The following is an 18,252-nucleotide window of genomic DNA, read 5'->3' on the forward strand; positions in this document are numbered from 1 at the left end:
GTATTTTATAAATCTGAGGTATTATTAATATAGAGTGGGCCCCTAAATGGAAAATATTAGACTTTATACACCAACATGACTTCTCTTTTTAAAGTATACTCTTGTCATCTGTTAAGTTTAGAAGGCAGAGAGAGCCTGGAGGCATGACACATAGGATGGATAGTTTTCCAGGAAAGAGCAGATTAGATCAATGTTAAAGTATCCTTATGACTGCAGAGTTCTAAATAAATTTGGGGTGTAAAAGATAACAAAACTCTCCTGATGTAATTACCTCATTATGGAACTAAATGATTACTGTGATTCAAAGGTAGCCAGTAACCATCTTTCTCTGAATAAATGACTATTTGGAGGAACAGAGAGTTTATGATGAATATTTTACCTCCGATATTAACATTATATTTTTACCTTGATATACTGGTAAGAGAAGGTTTTGGAGTAAAACCAAACTCTTTAAGGTCCACACTTTGAGATTTATTCATCTGCATCTATTAATGAAAAATTAACAAGTTCAACTATCAATTTCATATCAATACACCTTTTAACAAATAAGCCAAACAGAAAATTCCTGCTGATACATATAGTTCCCAAACCAATAAATTGTGAGAAACTCAAGCTAGTTTTCAACTCAAATCTCCTTCTCAGGCCCTTCTTAAATGTTGATATTCTTCATGGTTCTTCATCACAAGGCCTTCTTCTTTTCTCACTCTCACTCATTCTCAATCATAGATCTCATTTACTCCCATGGCTTCAATTACCATCTACACATGAATGACTCTCAAATCTATAGCTCTCTGTAGATTTGAGCTTAGCCCTCTTTCTTGATTTTCTAGCTCAACTCTCTCCTGACTTTCAAACAGCTATTATCCAACTGTCTATAGAACATCTTTACCTAGACATCTTGTAGGCCTCTAAATTCAGTATTTCCCAAATGAACTTATCAAGTCTCTACTCCTCCAAACTTGTTTTCCATTTAGAGTTTCTACCCTAGTGAGGCCCCACTTTTTTCCCAGTTGCTCAAGCCAGAAGGGCATCATCTTTATTCCTTCTACTTCACCCCTTAAAACCAATAAGTAGCAAGGTAGTTGTTTCTACCTCTGAAAAATATCTTAAACCCAGCCACTTCTCTCCATTGCTACTGCCATTACAGTAGACTAGGCCATCGTCTTGCCTGCACTACTGCAAAACCTCCCTAATGAGTCCTTATGTTCCTTTTCTATTATCCTCTAATGCATTCTCTACATTGCATCCAGAGTGAACTTTATAAAATGCGGTTCCAATCATGCCACTGATTAAAGCCCTTCAGTGATTTCTCAGTACTTTCAGGATAAAATCCAAATCCTTAAAATAGCAAAAATGTTTTCATGATCTAGCTCCTACTTCTTCAGCCTTATCTTTCTCCACCCTCCTACTTGTAAATGAACTCCAGATATACCGTATTACTTCAGTTTTTAAAAAGATCTCTATCTCTTTCTCAGCTCTGAACCACTGCATATTCTCTATAGCTGAAATACTTTTCTATCCCTCTTTACCACCACTCTGGTACTCACCTCTCCATACTTGCTTATGCCCATATATCATTCAGGTCTCAATCACGTTTATTAGGAATCCTTTCCTGGCCTATCAAATGTGGAGTGAATGCACTTTCTATAAGTTCAAGTTATCTTACACTTCTGTCACAGAATCACTCATCACACTGTATTGAAAAAGCCTATTTACTTATTTGTATCCTTCACTCAAACTGTAAGCTTTATGAGGTCTGGGACTAAAATGGTCTTATCACCGGATCTTCTACACCTACTATAGTGCTTGGCACATTCTTGGTGCTCGATGAATATGGAAGGAAGGAAGGAAGGAAGGAAGGGAGGGAGGGAGGGAGGGATGAAGGGAAGGATGGATGATATGGAATAAGTACAAAAAAAAAGTAGGAAAAACTTGGGACACTAAAAAATAATTGTCTCGGAAAAGGTGGTTGCCATTTCAAACTGTAAACCTCTCCATGTTTCCCAATATTCTCCTTGTTTTAGCCTCATGATTGAGAATCTTCTTTCTTATAAAAGACCTAGAGAGGAGACCCTCAAGATGGCGGAAGAGTAAGACTTGGAGATCACCTTTCTCCCCACAAATACAACAGAAATACACCTACATGTGGAACAGCCCCCACAGAACACCTACTGAATGTTGGCAGAAGACCTCAAACTTCCCAAAAGGCAAGAAACTCCCCACGTACCTGGGTGGGGCAAAAGAAAAAAGAAAAAACAGAGACAAAAGAATAGGGACAGGACCTGCACCAGTGGGAGGGAGCTGTGAAGGAGGAAAAGTTTCCACACAGTAGGAAGCCCCTTCACTGCTGGAGACCGGGGGTGGTGGTGGTGGGAGCTTTGGGGCCACGGAGGAAAGCGCAGCCACAGGGGTGCGCAGGGCAAAGCGGAGAGATTCCCGCACAGAGGATCGGTGCTGACCGGCACTCACCAGCCCGACAGGCTTGTCTGCTCACCCGCCAGGGCGGGCGGGGCTGCGAGCTGAGGCTCGGGTTTCGGTGGGAGCTGAGGGAGAGGGCTGGGGTTGGCTGCGTGAACACAGCCTGAAGGGGGCTAGTGCGCCACAGCTAGCCAGGAGGGACCATTGTTTCAGGGTGCACAAGGAGAGGGGATTCAGAACACCGCCTAAACAAGCTCCAGAGATGGGCACGAGCTGCGGCTATTAGTACAGACAACAGAGACGGGCATAAAATGCTAAGGCTGCTGCTGCTGCAGCAACCAGGAAGCCTGTGTGCGAGCACAGGTCACTATCCACACCTCCCCTCTGGGAGCCAGTGCAGCCCGCCACTGCCAGGGTCCCGTGATCCAGGGACAACATTCCCGGGAGAATGCACGGCATGCCTCAGGCTGTTGCAACGTCACACTGGCTTCTGCCACTGCAGGCTCGCCCCTCATTCCATACCCCTCCCTCCCCACCGCCTGAGTGAGCCAGAGCCCCTGAATCAGCTGCTCCTTTTACCCCGTCCTGTATCAGTGAAGAACAGACGCCCTCAGGCAGAGGTGGGGGCCAAATCCAAAGATGAACCCTGGGAGCTGTGCGAACAAAGAAGAGAAAGGGAAATCTCTCCCAGCAGCCTCAGGAGCAGTGGATTAAATCTCCACAATCAACTTGAGGTACCCTGCATCTGTGGAATACCTGAATACACAACAAATCATCCCAAAATTGAGGCCGTGGACTTTGGAAGCAAAGATATATATATTTTTTTCCTTTTTCTCTTTTTGTGAGTGTGTATGTGTATGCTTCTTTGTGTGATTTTGTCTGTATAGCTTTGCTTTCACCATTTGTCTTAGGGTTCTGCCTGTCTGGGTTTTTTTGGTTTGTTTTTTCTATTTTAGTATAGTTTCTAGTGCTTGTTATCATTGGTGGATTTGTTTCTTGGTTTGGTTGCTCTCCTCTTTCTTTCTTTCTGTTTTTTCTTTTCCTATTACTTTAATTTTTTTTATTTTTAATAATTATTTTTTATTTTAATAACTTTAATTTATTTGTTTTCTTTCTTTCTTTTATTCTCCCTTTTCTTCTGAGCTGTGTGGCTGAGAGGGTCTTGGTGCTCTTGGCCAGGTGTCAGCCTGTGCCTCTGAGGTGGGAGAGCCGAGTTCAGGACATTGGTCCACCAGAGACCTCTCAGCTCCACATAATATCTAATGGCAAAAGCTCTTCCAGAGATCTACATCTCAACGCTAAAGCACAGCTCCACTCAACGACAAGCAAGCTACAGTGCTGGACACCCTATGCCAAACAACTAGCAAGACAGGAACACAACACAACCCATTAGCAGAGAGGCTGCCTAAAATCATAATAAGGTCACAGCCACCCCAAAACACACCAACAGACATGGTCCTACCCACCAGAAAGACAATATCCAGCCTCATCCACCAGAACACAAGCACTAGTCCCCTCCACCAGGAAGCCAAAACAACCCACTGAACCAAGCAGACACTGGGGGCAGACACCAAAAACAATAGGAACTACAAACCTGCAGCCTGTGAGGAGACCCCAAACACAGTAAGTTAAGTAAAATGAGAAGACAGAGAAACACACAGCAGATGAAGTAGCAAGGTAAAACCCCACCATACCAAACAAATGAAGAGGAAATAGGCAGTCTGCATGAAAAAGAATTCAGAGTAATGATAGTAAAGATGATCCAAAATCCTGGAAATAGAATGGAGAAAATACAAGACACGTTTAACAAGGACCTGGAAGAACTAAAGAGCAAACAAACAAGATGAACAACAATAAATGAAATTTAAAATTCTCTAGAAGGAATCAATAGCAAAAAAAAATGAGGCAGAAGAACGGATAAGAGACCTGGAAGATAAAATAGTGGAAATAACTACCACAGAGGAGAATAAAGAAATAAGATTTAAGGACAGTCTCACAGACCTCTGGGACAACATTAAACACACCAACATTCGAATTATAGGGGTCCCAGAAGAAGAAGAGAAATAGAAAGGGACTGAGAAAATATTTGAAGAGATTATACTTGAAAACTTCCCTAATATGGGAAAGGAAATAGTCAGTCAAGTCCAGGAAGCACAGTCACATACAGATAAATCCAAGGAGAAACACGCCAAGACACATATTAATCAAACTATCAGAAATTAAATACAAAGAAAAAAAATTAAAAGCAGCAAGGGAAAAACAATATACAAGCGAATCCCTATAAGGTTAACAGCTGATCTTTCAGCAAAAACTCTGCAAGCCAGAAGGGAGTGGCAAGACATATTTACAGTGATGAAAGGGAAAACTCTACAACAAAGATTACTCTACCCAGCAAGGATCTCATTCAGCTTTGTCAGAGAAATTAAAACCTTTACAGACAAGCAAAAGCTGAGAGAATTCAGCACCACCAAACCAGCTTTACAACAAATGCTAAAGGAACTTGTCTAGGCAGGAAACACGAGAGAAGGAAAAGACATACAATAACAAACCCAAAACAATTAAGAAAATGAAATAGGAACATACATATCGATAATTACCTTAAATGTAAATGGATTCAATGCTTAAACCAAAAGACATACACTGACTGAATGGATACAAAAATGAGACCTACATATATGCTGTCTACAAGAGACCCATTTCAGACCTAGGAACACATACAGACTGAAAGTGAGGGGATGAAAAAAGATATTCCATACAAATGGAAATCGAAAGAAAGCTGGAGTAGCAATTCTCATATCAGACAAAATAGACTTGAAAATAAAGACTATTAGAAGAGACAAAGAAGGACACTACATAATGATAAAGGGATCAATCCAAGAAGAAGATATAACAATTGTAAATATTTATGCACCCAACATAGGAGCACCTCAATACATAAGGCAAATGCTAACAGCCATAAAAGGGGAAATCGACAGTAACACAATCATAGTAGGGGACTTTAACATCCCACTTTCACCAATGGACAGATCATCCAAAATGAAAATAAATAAGGAAACACAAGCTTTAAATGATATGTTAAACAGGATGGACTAAATTGATATTTATAGGACATTCTATCCAAAAACAACAGAATACACTTTCTTCTCAAATACTCATGGAACATTCTCCAGGATAGATCATATCTTGGGTCACAAATCAAGCCTTGGTAAAGTTAAGAAAATTGAAATCATATCAAGTATCTTTTCTGACCACAAAGCTATGAGACTAGATATCAATTACAGGAAAAAAAAAGGTAAAAAATATAAACACATGGAGGCAAAACAATACACTACTTAATAACCAAGAGATCACTGAAGAAATCAAAGAGGAAATCAGAAAATACCTAGAAACAAATGACAATGAAAACACAACACCCAAAACCTATGGGATGCAGCAAAAGCAGTTCTAAGAGGGAAGTTTAGATCAATACAATCTTACCTCAAGAAACAAGAAACATCTCAAATACGACCTAATCTTACCTCTAAAGCAATTAGAGAAAGAAGAATAAAAAAACCTCAAAGTTGCAGAAGGAAGGAAATTATGAAGATCAGATCAGAAATAAATGAAAAAGAAATGAAGGAAACAATATCAAAGATCAATAAAACTAAAAGCTGGTTCTTTGAGAAGATAAACAAAATTGATAAACCATTAGCCAGACTCATCAAGAAACAAAAGGGAGAAGACTCAAATCAATAGAATCAGAAATGAAAAAGGAGAAGTAACTACTGACACTGCAGAAATACAAAGGTTCATGAGAGATTACTACAAGCAACTATATGCCAACAAAATGGACAACCTGGAAGAAATGGACAAATTCTTAGAACCTTCCGAGACTGACCCAGGAAGAAACAGAAATATAAACAGACCAATCACAAGCACTGAAATTGAGACTGTGATTAAAACTCTTCCAACAAACAAAAGCCCAGGACCAGATGGCTTCACAGGAGAATTCTATCAAACATTTAGAGAACAGCTAACACCTATCCTTCTCAAACTCTTCCAAAATATAGCAGAGGAAGGAACACTCCCAAACTCATTCTACGAGGCCACCATCACCCTGATACCAAAACCAGACAAAGATGTCACAAAGAAAGAAAACTACAGGCCAATATCACTGATGACCATAGATGCAAAACCCCTCAACAAAATACTAGCAAAGAGAATCCAAGAGTACATTAAAAGGATCATACACCAGGATCAAGTGGGGTTTATCCCAGGAATGCAAGGATTCTTCAATATATGCAAATCAACCAACGTGATACACCATATTAACAAATTGAAGGAGAAAAACCATAGGATCATCTCAATAGATGCAGAAAAAGCTGTTTTTTTTTTTTTTTCAGTATGCGGGCCTCTCACTGCTGTGGCATCTCCCATTGCAGAGCACAGGCTCCGGACGCACAGGCTCAACAGCCATGGCTCACGGGCCCAGCTGCTCCGTGGCATGTGGGATCTTCCCAGACCGGGACACAAACCTGTGTCCCCTGCATTGGCAGGTGGACTCTCAACCACTTGCACCACCAGGGAAGCCCCAGAAAAAGCTTTTGACAAAATTCAACACCCATTTATGATAAAAACCCTCGAGAAAGTAGGCATAGAGGGAACTTACCTCAACATAATAAAGGCCATATATGACAAACCCACAGCCAATATCATTCTCAATTGTGAAAAACTGATACCATTTCCACTAAGATCAGGAACAAGACAAGGTTGTCCACTCTCACCACTATTATTCAACATAGTTTTGGAAGTTTTAGTGACAGCAATCAGAGAAGAAAAAGAAATAAAAGGAATCTAAATCGGAAAGAAGAAGTAAAGCTGTCACTGTTTGCTGATGACATGATACTATACATAGAGAATCCTAAAGACTCTACCACAAAACTACTAGAGCTAATCAATGAAATTGGTAAAGTTGCTGGGTACAAAATTAATGTACAGAAATCTCTTGCCTTCCTATACACTAATGAAAAATCTGAAAGAGAAATTAAGGAAACACTTCCATTTACCATTGTAACAAAAAGAATAAAATACCTAGGAATAAACCTACCAAAGGAGACATGGACCTGTATGAAAAAACTATAAGACACTGATGAAAGAAATTAAAGATGATACAAACAGAAGGAGAGATATACTATGTTCTGGGATTGGAAGAATCAACATTGTGAAAATTACTATACTACCCAAAGCAATCTACAGATTCAGTACAATCCCTATCAAACTACCAATGCCATTTCTCACAGAACTAGAACGAAAAATTTCACAATTTGTATGGAAACACAAAAGACCCTGAATAGCCAAAGCAATCCTGAGAAATAAAAATGGAGCTGGAGGAATCAGGCTCCCTGACTTCAGACTATACTTCAAAGCTACAGTAATCAAGACAATATGGTACTGGCACAAAAACAGAAATATAGATCAATGGAACAGGATACAAAGCCCAGAGATAAACCCATGCACATATGGTCACCTTATTTTTGATACAGGAGGCAAGAATATACAATGGAGAAAATACAGCCTCTTCAATAAGTGGTGCTGGGAAAACTGGACAGCTACATGTAAAAGAATGAAATTAGAACACTCCCTAACACCATACACAAAAATAAACTCAAAATGGATTAAAGACCTAAATGTAAGGGCAGACACTATAAAACTCTTAGAGGAAAACATAGGCAGAACACTCTATGACATAAATCACAGCAAGATCCTTTTTGACCCACCTCCTAGAGAAATGGAAATAAAAACAAAAATAAACAAATGGGACCTAATGAAACTTAAACGCTTTTGCACATCAAAGGAAACCATAAACAAGATGAAAAAACAACCCTCAGTATGGGAGAAAATATTTGCAAATGAAGCAACTGACAAAGGATTAATCTCCAAAATTTACAGGCAGCTCATGAAACTCAATATCAAAAAAACAAACAACCCAATCCCCAAATGGGCAGAAGACCTAAATAGACATTTCTCCAAAGAAGATAAACAGATTGCCAACAAACACATGAAAGGATGCTCCACATCACTAATCATTAGAGAAATGCAAATCAAAAGTACAACGAGGTATCACCTCACACCAGTAAGAATGGCCATCATCAAAAAATCTACAAACAATAAATGCTGGAGAGGGTGTGGAGAAAAGGGAACCCTCTTGCACTGTTGGAGGGAATGTAAATTGATACAGCCACTATGGAGAACAGTATGGAGGTTCCTTAAAAGACTAAAAATAGAACTACCATGTGACCCAGCAATCCCACTACTTCACATTGCATATACCTTGAGAAAACCATCATTCAAAAAGAGTCATGTACCACAATGTTCATTGCAGCTCTATTTACAATAGCCAGGACATGGAAGCAAACTAAGTGGCCACTGACAGATGAATGGATAAAGAAGACATGGCTCATATATACAATGGAATATTACTCAGCCATAAAAAGAAATGAAATTGAGTTTCTTGTAGTGAGGTGGTTGGACGTAGCGTCTGTCATACAGAGTGAAGTAAGTCAGAAAGAGAAAAACAAATACTGTATGCTAACACATATATATGGAATCTAAAAAAAAGAAAGAAAAAAATGGTTATGAAAAACCTAGGGGCAGGACAGGAATAAAGACGCAGATGTGGAGAATGGATTTGAGGACACGGGGAGGGGGAAGGGTAAGCTGGGTTGAAGTGAGAGAGTGGCAGGGACTTATATACACTACCAAATGTAAAATAGATAGGTAGTGGGAAGCAGCTGCATAGCACAGGGAGGTCAGCTCGGTGCTTTGTGACCACCTAGGGTTTGGGAAAGGGAGGGTGGGAGGGAGACTCAAGAAGGAGGAGGTATGGGGATATATGTACATGTATAGCTGATTCAGTTTGTTATAAAGCAGAAACTAACACACCATTGTAAAGCAATTATACTCTAATAAAGATGTTAAAAAAAAAAAGACCTAGAAAAGAATCAGGCACTCTGCCATTTTCTTCGTTCTGTTTTGTGGCCTGATCAATTATTTTGCCCTGGATATGATGACTTAGGCTTAGAGTAAGTCTGCTAGTGACTAGCCTATCAACCAGTGGGGACTCCCATTTCTTCACCACTTGAAAGGGAGACTCTTGCTCAGTACTCATCTATATTCATCAATCAAAATCAACTTCAGACTTTCCAGCGCAGTCCACCACAGATGGAGCCACAAAAGGGCAAGAGTTTCTAGTTTCAACTGCTGAACCAAAGCAAGCTGCATATCCCTCTTCTCTGGTTTAAAAAAAAAAAAAGGCTAATGAAGCAAAGGGATGTATAACTATGCCCCTATGCACCAAAAGTGAATTTATAGATTAATTATTAAAAACTATAGTATCTTTTCCTATAGAAATAGTATTATGAATAATAGTCATTTTCCTACTCAAGGCTTTATGTAACTCTAAAGTACTCTGTGGATACCTACCTGATACCCAGAATAAAGGGATATTCATATACATTTAATTACAGAACAAGGGATAAATGTTATTAAAACTAACCTTTAGACGTTTCACTGGAGGAAGAGATGAAACAGCATTTCTGTTTCTTAAATCAGATAAATATGAAGAAACTGCTGACTCTTTCATTTCTGACTTCTGTGCAACTCCATTTTTACCTATGAGAAGAAATTCTAGATTGTTTAAGTTAAACTTTATGTATTGTTCATATAAAGCCAAATTTCTTCAAAATTTCTAATCTAATATTTACTCTTTTAAAATGTTAACCACAAAAGAAAGAAAATTATTTGAGTTATAAGCTGCATAATATAAATATCATACATAGATAATTAGGATATTATTACTATTCTTCAATGACCTTTCCATTTTTAAAACCTGAAATAAACTTGTTTTATGGAACTCACAGCAGTCGTGTCCACATGTATGTTTATTTTTACAGTGATGTTTACATTCTCGGTTCCCAGGTTTTTTGCAGGCAGTCGTTCCTAAATTAATATAAGAAAAGAAAGCCTCTTTTTCACTACATCTATTAATGTGACTAATTATAATTAATTTTTATCCAGCTCTGTCCTTTCTGGCAGTACAAAAAGATTATGATTTTCACACTCCCTCAAAAGTTAACCCCTTTAATATGTATTTTTAAAAAGATATTCTGATAACAATCAGTCCCTGCCCACTATGGGGCCCATCCCAGCTTTTCACAAGGAGCACTGAGTCACCTATAAGCTTCTCTTAACCTCCCTGATATAAATAGAACCAAATATCACTGAACATCAGTTAACTCCTGCTGAATGAGATAAGAATGAGGGTGGAGTTTTGAAACTTTTTTTTTCTACTTTATACTTAAGCCTGAAGAACCCGGAAAGAAGGAAACCTCATGGCATTTTGATGGTACCACTGACAGCAGCTAGTAGATAGGACACCATGCATATTTAATAAATGTTAGAAATAAGTGCTTTAGGGATATAAACAAATTTGCTATATGAATTCATAGAAAGGAGAGATTGCTTCCAGCTTGACCCCTCTAAGCTAGATTTAATATATCGAAATATATAATCTATTCTTCATTTATTATATTTAAGTAGGTTTTTTCTTGATTTTAACTCTCCGAGTAACATGGGAGAAGGGAGAGACATTTGAAGTGGTCCTTGAAGGACAGACAGGATCTGGACATGAGAAGGGGACCAGAGGAAGATGTTCCAGATAGACAGCATAATATCCAAAGGCAACCAACCACAGACTATAGAAACACATCAGTTTATTTTTGCTGGAGCACAGATTTTAAATTAGAAATGTTGGAGGTAGTGAAGAGCTCTGAAAACTTTTGTAATCTTTCTCGGTCCTTTACTCTTCATTTTCAGTGTGTTGCTCAATCAACTTTTTCAAGGCATGGCACATCTGAACAATGATAATATATGTATAGCACCCAGGGGTAAATGAATAAGGCTGCTCACCATATGAGGCAACTGGTTAGATGCCTTGGGGGTGAGCAGATCAATGTACTGGGTACTGAAAAAGTAATAAAATAACCCTGGCAGCTGGTAGCTGACAGCTGAACCATAGTGTTCCCAACTGAACATAAACAATTTCGGCAGAATATAAACAATAATCAAATAAGGCCACTCTATGATCGTAGTAGAAGACAGATATAAGACTAGTGTGTAATTATTTCTGAAAGTAGAGACAAGGACGCTGAAGAACCACAAAAATAACTAAACATCTCCCTCTTCTGGCTAACACAAATGACTACTATTTTTTTAATTCTCCCATCTCCAAGATAAGATATACCAAAATATCCAATATCCCACTTGCTGATAGCACCCAATCTAGAACTGACCTCTGCTTCTCCCAAACCCTTCTAAGAATCACCTGGCACAAGCTGAACTCCTATAATAGGCTCCTCGCAATTCCCTGAGATGACCCACAGTTCTGCAGGTGCTGTGCTCTCCTTTGCTGCAGCAAATTAAAAAATACCTAACTTTCCTCAAATATAGGTATGCTCTTAGTGATCCTTGTCTGAAAGGTTTCAACGTTATACTTTACAAGGTATGTCACGGCTTACTGGTTGAGAAGTTTTGCCCCAGTTCGTGATCTCTGTTTTCCTTGAATCCAGTCCTACCATGCTACAATTTATCTATATGCTGTTCCTTAATTAATCCTCCCAAAATTCAACTCTGATCAGATAATTTGCCCACTTAGAAACGTTAGTTACTTCCTGCTGCCAATAAAATTAATTCCACATTTAAGGTCCTCTACAACGTAATTCTAGCCTCCCTTCTAGCACCCATATTAACCCTACATCCAAAAACATACATTCACTTGCCATTAGTGTTCAAATAGTCCCAAGCCTTTCTATGATTGTACCTTTGATATTACCTCTTGTCTTAGAAGACCCTTCTTTGTCTACCAGAAGCCTATCTATCTGCTTTCACGACCAACTCAAATGGCACCTCCATCATGGAGATCTATACTGATCACCTAAATTGGAAGTGATTTCTCTCTCCTTCAAGCCCTTATGGCATTTTCTTTGCCCCTCTCACCTACTGTATGCTGCTTTATATTTAATGTATTTACATGAAAAACACAGTGGTGAAGTACAGGGCACCCTAAACTAGAGTAAGAAAACATGAGTTCTAATATGGATTGTTCTCTGTTAAAAACAACAATAACAGCAGGGATTAAAAATAATACTACCTGTTTTGGACTTCCTTGGTGGTGCAGTGGTTAAGAATCCGCCTGCCAAAGCACGGGACACGGGTTCGAGCCCTGGGCTGGGAAGATCCCACATGCCGCGGAGCAGCTAAGCCCGTGCGCCACAACTACTGAGCCCATGTGCTGCAACTACTGAAGCCTGTGCACCTAGAGCCCGTGCTCCGCAACAAGAGAAGCCACTACAATGAGAAGCCCGTGCACCACAACAAAGAGTAGCCTCCACTCGCCCCAACTAGAGAAAGCCCGCACACAGCAATGAAGACCCAAAGCAGCCAAAAAAAAAATAAATAAATAAATAAATTTATTAAAAAAAATAATAATACCTGTTTTGTTACCTCACAGAGGTAAAAAGATAAAATGAAATTACGTATGTGATAGCATTTTAAAATTAAGTAATAAACTAATATATTAGTGTATGTATTATCTCTATTATTACATTAATTAAAGATTATACAAGTAAATATAAAATTGTTCTGAGTGCTATGAAGGAGAGGGGCACAATGCTACATAACAGGGGGAATGGTCCTGGTCAGGAATGTCTTGGAAGACTTTCCTAATGAAGTGATAATTGGACTGAGGACTGAAAAAAGAATGGCATTAACAAGGCAAAGGGTAGGAGAAAGAAAGGGATAGCAAATGAAGAAGCTTTCAAGAGAAAGCTTTTTTTCAAGAAAAAGCTCAAAAACAAGAGAAAGCATGACACATGGAGAAATTAAAAGAAGGTCAATGTGGCTGATGCTCAAAAAATGAGACTGCATGAGATGAGACTACAGTGGTAGTAAGATCAGCCTATATTCCTAGGGAAACAGCTCCACCATGGCACCCTGGTGATTGCATGTCTCCACCTAGGCAAGGCTCAGTTAGTTACAGAATGCCCTCGGATCCTCCCTGGGACATGTCAAGATAGGCAGTCTTGCGAGGAACTGTTAAAGGCTATTTCTCATCTGCCTCCTTAGCTTGCAGGAGGCTGCCTATCCTGCATAAGGCTGCAATGAGGCAGTTTCTCATCTGTCTCCTGGTTCTAGTAAGGCATAGGACTTTCCACCTTGACCCTTTCAGGTACAGCTGTAGGCTATAAAGTTGCTTAGCTGCAGCCTAGAGTTGACTCCTCAAAAACAAAGCAACCCATCATTTTCATCTGGTCCCTCCAGTTCCGTGTCATCCTCTGGGATTATGGATGCATGCAACTGATACCATGCTGATCATGTTTTGCTGTCTGTGTAAGTAGTAAACTGTCTAAATATATTTGGGTCTCTTGTGTCTTTACCAGTCAATCCTATGGAGGTGAGGCAAGACTACATAGCAGCTGGCACCCCACTGCTACTTAGGAACTGATTGACTTAGTGTTAGTATGGAACCTTGTAGTGGATGTTAATGATGTGGATCTTTTATTCTAGGAGCTATGGGGAGCCACTGAAGTGTTTTAACCAAAGAAGGGACATAACTGAATTTGAATTTTGAAAAAAGCAATCTATGGAGTGTAGTATGGAGAACAGATTTGAGAGAGGACAGAGTAGATGCAAGAAAACTAGTTAAGGGCTTCCCTGGTGGCGCAGTGGTTGAGAGTCCGCCTGCCGATGCAGGGGACACGGGTTCGTGCCCCGGTCCGGGAAGATCCCACATGCCGCGGAGCGGCTGGGCCCGTGAGCCCTGGCCGCTGAGCCTGCGCGTCCGCAGCCTGTGCTCCGCAACGGGAGAGGCCACAACAGTGAGAGGTCCGTGTACCGCAAAAAAAAAAAAAGAAAACTAGTTAAGAGGCTACTGTAGGAGAACGGATTTGAGAGAGGACGGAGCAGATAAAAGAAAATTACAGTAACAGTCTAGAGTGGTAGTATTAGTAGATTCAAAGAGAATGACTAATTTGAGAGATACATAGAAGGTAAAAATATTTTTAATGCAGAATCAAGTGGAGTGCTTTTCTTTCTTGAGCAACATATTATTTTCCCTGAAGTTTTACTGACTTTTAGTCTAGCAATATCTACCTAAAGTTTCTTTAGTTCATTCAGTATTTCAAAGATAAAGGCAACTATATGAAAACACCTTACCCATTTACTCCCCCAATATATATCTCCTTTCTTGAGCCCTCCATCTTCCTCCCAATGCAATCTAGGCCTGTGCTATAGTTGTCATCCTGGAACTTCCTTTCATTAAGCTTCTGGGCTGAATCCACTATTGCTGGATTCTTTGACTTTTTCTTTATTGGTTAACTGCTTTGTTTGATTCTGCTCATCCTAGAACAACTGCCTGAGAAAGGATGTATGAGAGTTAAACTTTCTGAATCCTTGAATGTATTAAGATGTCTTTATTTTACTTTCACACTTAATTAATAGTTTTCCTGGGTATAGAACACGGGGTTGGAAATCATTTTCCCCCTGGATTTTTAAGTCCACTGTCTTCTACCATCCAGTGTTGCTGATAAAAACATTAAAACTACTTCAATTTTTGTTCCTTGGAAACATTTATGATTTTCTCTCTATCCATGATGTTCTGAAACATTGCTTCCTTTGTAGATCTTCTTTCATTCATCCTAACCAGCACTAAGTAAGCCTTTTTGATGCGCAGATATATGTCTCACTTTAAGTCTAGTGAATCTTCTCAAATTATTTATTCTGATTTGTTTGTTCTGTCTTTCTGAAACTTTTATTAGTCGGGTATCAGACTCCAGATTGCCCTCTTTTCTCATGTTTTCTGTCTCCTTGTCTTTTTGCTTTCATTCAGATTATACTGATTTTATTTTCTGGCTCTCCAGCTAAGCTGTTTTTTTTTTTTTTTTTTTTCAAATCATAATTTTTACTTCCCTGTGCTCGCTCTTCTTCTTTAATTTTTAGTTTTTTCACAGCATGCTATTCTGTTTTATGGTTTCAATTTAGTCTTTAATTTCTCTGATGTTACTGATTAGTTTATATTACGTTTTATTACATCTCTGAATTATCCGGTTGTTCTTTCGTCCACTTTCTGTTTACTTATTTTGGGCTTTCTTTCACATGTTCCAAATTTTCCTCAAATGTCTCTTCATCCTTGGTTGTCTGCCTATACAGCAGTCCTATTATATCTCCACAGATGAGAAAACTGATTCATAAAGAGGTTAAGTAACATGTTCAAAACTATGAAATAATAAGTAGCAAATTTGAGACTCTAATTCAGGTGGTCTAATTCCAGAGCCTGATCTCTCAACTACCCTGCTTTACTAGTTATACTAGCTGCCTTAGTTCTCCCCATATAATGCATTTAGTTTACTTAGGCAAGGAATCTACAGTTTGTGGGGTGGGAAGAATAGGAGGAAACATCTTGAAGGTTGTTGTTTTGAAGTAAGTGATAAGGAGTCACTTTGTCCCTTATCCAACAATTTCTAATAGATGAACTTCTAAACATTACCACAAGATGGTGCACAATGACTATACACATTTGTTCCCAGTGGTGGAAACTAACTAGGATCTGGAAATCTAATTATAGAGATTCTGGGGACACCCCAAAATTTCAAGGCAGTGTTGGCAAGCCTTGCTAGGAATGAGAACTATATACAAGTTTGTTTACAGAATACTAGCATACGGCTATTACTACCTAAGTGACAAAACTTCTACTGTATTTCTGTTAGAAATGATACTTAGAAAATATAAGTGCTCCTCCACTTATATATAAGTGCAACTCCACTCCTTAAGTCTGAGAACTGTCTGAATTTGTCTTATTAACAAACACAGCTTACAGAGATTGTCAATTGGAAAAATAAGGTTCTGAGGGAAAAATAAGGTTCTGAGAGAAAACTGACCTAAGCTGTACACTTAGGTATAAAATTAACAGATCCCATACCCCATCACTATCATAATCTGAAATGCATATATTTTCTTAGTTCTGTCACATAATATATTAATTTACATGTTTTTAAAGTTCCCATTTCCAAGTATTTAAAGCAAAATAAATCATTAATGTGAACTAGAAATATATTTGAAGTAAATACTTAAAATTACTTTAACAGGGTCGATAATGACCAGTGGGGTAAGGGTCAGTTGCTTAAAAAAAAAAAAAATCCAGAAAAAAATTAAAAATAGGAGGCATCCCTGACACAGCTTCACATCCTAACTATAAATTCAAATAATGTGGTCTGTGCATAAGCTACTGGAATTAATATTTTTAAAAGAATATTACTTTTTATTTTGCAGTTCCTGATATATGCTAATCATATTTATGCACTTTATAATTTTACTTTTTAAATGAGAAAGCAAATCTCCTTTCTTTTTTTTTGTCAAATATTACACTATCATTTTGTTATTTATCAAGAAAAGGATAGCACTAATGAATTGGAGTCCTTGATTTTGCAATTTAATGCATGTATACACCAAAGAGTACAAAGAAAAGCAGACTGCCTTTTGACTAGTATTTAAATGTGCACACTTCCAAACTGCTTGGGCACTGGTATTATCCTTGCATTCTTCAAGTACATTAAATTTTCACACTCAAAATGGCATAGCAAATGCAGATGAACTTATTAATGTCAAATCAATTTTCTTCAAAGTAAACAAAGCCCATATTTCTTATTGAGAATGCATTTAAAGGATAAGAAGTTTAAATGATAAAAATAAAAGTTAAAAAAATTTACAACTAAAAAGGTGTATTTTTCACACTGTCTAATCTTAAAAATAGCAAAAATATTTTTCCTAAAATTTTACAAAAATTTTATCTCTTGGACTATAACTGTGAGAAACAACTAAAAAATAAATTTTTTTGAAAGAGTTGTAGGAAGCATAAAAAAAATTTCTAATTATATTTGTACTCTAAGGTGCATACTTCTGTTTTTAAATATGGTCCTACAATTTGACAATATAAAATATTAAAATATTTGTTGAACCTACAAGCACATTTGGAAACAATCATTTAGCAACTGTATTCTCTGAACTAAATATCAGTTTTTATCATTTAATAAAATGGTCTGACAAGAGGTCAGAAAAACTGAAATCTGTATTGTTTTGAAAAGGCTGTTGTCACAACCTTAGTAGGGTAAATCTATGACCCCTTCATTGTGTAAGTTACTGAGAAAGAAAATGCAGATAGTGTATGTATGTTATATATAAAGGTATAATTATCCAGCTTTATTTGGGGATACTTGAATTTGCATATAAGAACTGAATTATATAATCAGAATGTTCATAAGATTTGGGATGGTTTTATATATAATATATGTATGTGAAGGGGGTATGTGTATAATAAAACATTTGCCTGATAGGGAGCATCTTTTATCTGTTTTCCACAGGGTTATGCTGAAAATGTGGGGGACTTTTGCTCTCATAAAAGTCTCATGCTAGGGCTTTCCTGGTGGCGCAGTGGTTGAGAGTCCGCCTGTCGATGCAGGGGACGCGGGTTCGTGCCCCGGTCTGGGAGGATCCCGCATGCCACGGAGCGGCTGGGCCGGTGAGCCATGGCCGCGGAGCCTGCGCGTCCCGGACGAAGCCTGCGCGTCCGGGACGCAGCCTGTGCTCCGCAACGGGAGGGGCCACAGCAGTGAGAGACCCGCGTACCGCAAAAAAAAAAAAAAAAAAAAAAAGTCTCATGCTAGTAGGAAGTATAGTAAACATCGTAATTTTCACTACAGTTGCAAGCAACAGAAACAATTCAAGCTATTAAAAAAAAAAAAAAAC

At 38.4% G+C, this 18,252-nt stretch overlaps 1 protein-coding gene across 1 annotated transcript in view; it reads right to left on the reverse strand.

The window, feature by feature from the left end:
* Positions 1 to 18,252, reverse strand: part of HFM1 (helicase for meiosis 1) — a 132,524-nt gene that overhangs the window by 17,749 nt on the left and 96,523 nt on the right. Inside the window, exons 31-33 of the mRNA XM_060006385.1 lie at positions 10,315 to 10,395; positions 9,953 to 10,068; positions 406 to 485 (exon numbers count right to left, since the gene is read on the reverse strand). Of these exons, the coding sequence (XP_059862368.1) occupies positions 406 to 485; positions 9,953 to 10,068; positions 10,315 to 10,395 (277 nt within the window). The remainder of the gene's footprint in view (positions 1 to 405; positions 486 to 9,952; positions 10,069 to 10,314; positions 10,396 to 18,252) is intronic.

The sequence above is a fragment of the Delphinus delphis genome, chromosome 1 (assembly GCF_949987515.2).
Source record: "Delphinus delphis chromosome 1, mDelDel1.2, whole genome shotgun sequence".
Classification (NCBI taxonomy): Eukaryota; Metazoa; Chordata; class Mammalia; order Artiodactyla; family Delphinidae; genus Delphinus; species Delphinus delphis.